This window comes from Triticum dicoccoides, chromosome 1A (genome assembly GCF_002162155.2).
Source record: "Triticum dicoccoides isolate Atlit2015 ecotype Zavitan chromosome 1A, WEW_v2.0, whole genome shotgun sequence".
In the NCBI taxonomy this organism is placed as follows: Eukaryota; Viridiplantae; Streptophyta; class Magnoliopsida; order Poales; family Poaceae; genus Triticum; species Triticum dicoccoides.
In genome coordinates, this window is record NC_041380.1 from 17,213,058 (window position 1) to 17,217,383 (window position 4,326).

The window sequence follows — 4,326 nt, forward strand, 5'->3', positions numbered from 1 at the left end:
CTATTCACACACCGTTTGTTCTTTGCCACAAATGTTGATATATATTGATGTAATTTTGTTGTGCACAAGATACAATATAACCGATGATTTTCTTCCACCTCTTTTGAAAACTTATAAATATTGCATGAAACATGGCATGCAAGCACAATTATATGTGATATATTTCCTCAATCGTCATTCATCTCATCGTTAATTCATGCTAGTTCATTAATTATTCTATAGTTTAAAAAGAACATGATACCCAAAACGTGAATGAAAATGAGTCCTTACAAAAATAGAAAACAGATGGAGCTTTCAATCAAACTTGAGATAATTGCACTCGCAGTACAACAACTTGAACCAGACATTCACTTTAGTCCACCCTTTAGAAAAAAAACTGGAATTTTCTGGTCCACGAACTTGCATGGTCTACCAATTAACAAAGGACATGCTTGACTGTGCACACCATCATAATGCAAATTAAGAGTATGTACATCGTCGTGTCTCCTCATAGAAGGTAGGTCATGCTCCATGAGGCGCCTGAACCTATTCAAAAAAACAATGTTGTGTCACTTTTTTAGGTGTATGGCAACCTTGGCTATAAGGCTGCCGTGCACACCCCTTTGCCTACATTTCACTAGCCACACTACTAAGAAACACCCTAGTCGAAAGTTGTTTCCCTAACAACAGTCAGCATAAAGAGCAGTTCTACGCTTTATCAACTGTTAGCCAAGCTTGGAAATAATTTGCTTGGACTACCCCAAGTTGAGCAACCTGGCTAAACAATGCATAACCAACATGAAACGCACGGGGGAGAACGGGTCTGTGGCCCTATCTAAGCCCTCGCTTGTGGTTGATGCAGTCAGAGAGATATCTGTTTACCATAATTCTTGTGCTTGCAGTGGTAACAAGGCAACAATCCAACCATTCCGATGGCTACCAAAACCCTGAGCGGCGAGCAGCTAAAATACGAATTAGAACAATGAATCAAAGGTACAAGAGATGTCTTGCTTAAACAGGTGCCCATGAAGTTTCTTTCACTACAGGAATTGTTGGATCTTAGAACCAACGGATGAGGTTAGGTGCTACCGGAGCGCCAAATATTCTAAAAAAACACCCTTCAGGAGTCATGTAATCACAGCCAAGTCCAAGGCTCTGACCGTGACCGTTGGATCTCAGATCCAACGGCTGAGCTCGTGTTGGAGCACCTAAGCTTAGATGCTACGGGAGCACCTGATACTCACACCACAGACTTTCCAAAGTCCCGGAGGGGAAGTCAGCAGGGCTAATATCATATTTCTACATTCTTATTTATGCGTTTTATAAATGTTTTGAGACAAACAAGCCTTACAAAGTGGCCCTTGTCTTTTATTTGTCTAAAAGATTTGGTATGTTTAAAACTATATAAGTTGATCGACAACCGAGGACATTACCAACCAATATCAGACCGAATGGACAGATATAAGTCTAAAAGAATTAATTGCATGTGAGAAATCGAAAAAGTGGACAGATCAACACCATGATCCTTTGCTTTGTCCCTAGTCCTGATCTTCACACTCAGGTGGAGGTAGGTGCCTTTGCAAGTGCCCTCTCTTTCTCCTCCGTTGCTAGCTAATCTTATCTGCATTATTGTGATCGCTAGTGGGAAGGAAGGGCCCCATTGCAGATGCTGTTGAAGCTCCTAGAACATTCCTTGCGAGCTGAACTCCCTCTTCTCATCTCAGTTCACTTCCCTTAGTTTCCACGTCTCAGGGATCAGCAGTTTCTCCTCCTGCGACCATCTAGCACCTGAATATGATAATACTGAGATATACATTATTATGTGTGACCACCATTGGCTGCCACCAAGAGAGATGGAGAGAAAGCTCCAGGCTTGTAGTGCACGTCCCTCTCCAGTCTCCATCGCTTGCGATCGTGTAGTATGTACACCTCCTCCCGCCTATAAATGGGACATTGCGAGGTCGTCGATCCAGCAAGCAAGAACTAACCAGCACTAGCAGTCGTCTTCTTCTTCCACTGGCATATTCTCCTCAAGGATCGATCCATCCATCTTGTCCTTCTTCCTTCGACCTCAAGCTAGCACAAATGGTTCGTGATTGAGACCGGGAAGTGTCAATCTGTGCATGTATCTTCTTGCATCTTAAATGTGTCTCATCTCATTAACTGTGTGTTTGTACGTGTGGTGTGGTGCAGGGAGGAAAAATGGAGATTGAGAGGTCATCGTGGAGCGAGGACGGCAACCTGGTTCAGGACGCGGTGGACTACCGGGGTTGCCCGGCCAACAGGTCCAGCACCGGCAGCTGGCTAGGAGCGGCATCCGTCGTCGGGATCGAGCTGTGCGAGCGGCTGGCCACCATGGGCATCGCCGTGAACCTGGTGACGTACCTCACGGACACCATGCACCTGCCCAGCGCCGCGTCCGCCAACGTCGTCACCGACTTCATGGGCACCTCCTTCCTCCTCTGCTTCCTCGGCGGCTTCCTCGCCGACGCCTTCCTCGGCCGCTACCTCACCATCGCCATCTTCGCGCTCGTCCAAGCGATCGGCACCGGACTCCTCGCGGTGTCCACCACTGTGCGCCATCTCCGCCCGCCACCCTGCATGGGCGCAGCACCGTGCGAGGAGGCCACGGGTCTGCAGATGGGCGTGCTGTACGTGTGCCTCTACCTCATCGCTCTCGGCACCGGCGGGCTCAAGTCCAGCGTCTCCGGCTTCGGCACCGACCAGTTCGACGAGCGCGAGGACCGCGAGCGTGCCGCCATGGGATACTTCTTCGACCGTTTCTTCTTCTTCATCAGCCTGGGCACACTTCTCGCTGTCACTGTCCTCGTCTACATCCAGGACCATATCGGCCGGAGCTGGGCCTATGGCCTCTGCTCTGGCGCCATGCTCGTGGCCATCGCAGTCTTCCTCTCGGGCACCAAGAGGTACCGCTACAAACGGAGCTCTGGCAGCCCGGTCGTGCACATCCTCCAGGTCCTCGTCGCTGCCGCACGGAAGCGCGGCCTCAAGCAGCCGCTCGCCGCCGCCACGCTCTATGAGGACCGGCCCGAGCACGCGAGGATCCATCACACCGACCAGTTCCGGTGCTTGGACAGCGCGGCCGTGATGGCCGGCGAGGAGGACAACGAGGTGGGGCCGGACGGGCGGCCGGCACCGAACCCGTGGAAGTTGTGTTCTGTGTCCCGTGTGGAGGAGGTGAAGATGGTGGTGAGGCTGATGCCCGTGTGGGCGACGACGATCTTGTTCTGGACCATCTACGCGCAGATGATCACCTTCTCGGTGGAGCAGGCGACCACCATGGACCGGCGCATCGGCCGCTTCGAGATCCCAGCCGCGTCGCTCACTGTCTTCTTCGTTGGCGCCATCATGCTGACCCTTGCCGTTTATGACCGTGTCTTCATCCCGCTATGCCGAAACCTCACTGGTCGGCCGGGGTTCACCAACCTGGAGAAGATCGGCATTGGCCTGGTCCTGTCCATCATTGGCATGGTCGCTGCCGCTATCTGCGAGAAGAAGCGTCTCACCGTCGCCTCCACGGCCACGAATGGGACCGCACTACCGATCAGCGTGTTCATGCTGATTCCGCAGTTCCTGCTTGTGGGCGCGGGCGAGGCCTTCATCTACACGGGGCAGCTGGACTTCTTCATCACACGATCGCCCAAGAGCATGAAGACCATGAGCACCGGTCTCTTCCTCACCACGCTCTCCCTCGGCTTCTTCCTCAGCAGCGCCCTCGTCTCTCTCGTTAGGGGCGCCACCACGTGGCTCGGTGACACCATCAATCACAGCCGCCTCGATTACTTCTACTGGCTCCTCGCCGTGCTCGGTACCCTCAACCTAGCCGCCTACCTCCTATGCGCCATGTGGGCCACGCCGGCCGCCAGCAGCAAGGCGGAGCAACCAGATCCCGCGACAGCGGCCGACGAGAAATGCTAGCCGGTGCAGGTTATCGTTCATTACTGGATGTGCATATAGGTCCATCCGGTCTGGGTGTCCATGCATGCAGCTTCCATGTACGTCCGTATGTGAAGAACTTGTTTGTTTCAGTTTATCATTGAAAATAAGAAGAAAATTACTAAGAATCTTCTCCAATGTTTCTGGACCGTGGAAAGAGTGAGATATGTTTTTGTTTCCATTTTATTATAGGGTCGCAATATCCGACGAACGGTTGGTCATTTCAGTTTAGTCGTATGGCGTGGTCTGTTTCTTCAAACACATGTCAATTTCTGGTAAGATTTTTTTCAAACAACAGCATTTGTCACCTCCTACTTGATAAAGTTGCCACAGAAAAATGTTGGCATGCCATCCCTCTCCCAACTGGCATTCACTAGTTATCACTACCGT

General features: G+C 51.2%; 1 protein-coding gene across 1 annotated transcript; it reads left to right on the top strand.

The window, feature by feature from the left end:
* Positions 1-1,937: 1,937 nt before the first annotated feature.
* LOC119359503 (protein NRT1/ PTR FAMILY 6.2-like) lies at positions 1,938-4,069 on the top strand. The gene is made up of 2 exons (XM_037625670.1): positions 1,938-2,067; positions 2,173-4,069. Exons 1-2 carry the CDS (start codon positions 2,065-2,067, stop codon positions 3,916-3,918), a joined length of 1,749 nt encoding a protein of 582 aa, XP_037481567.1. The 5' UTR covers positions 1,938-2,064; the 3' UTR covers positions 3,919-4,069.
* Positions 4,070-4,326: the final 257 nt, after the last annotated feature.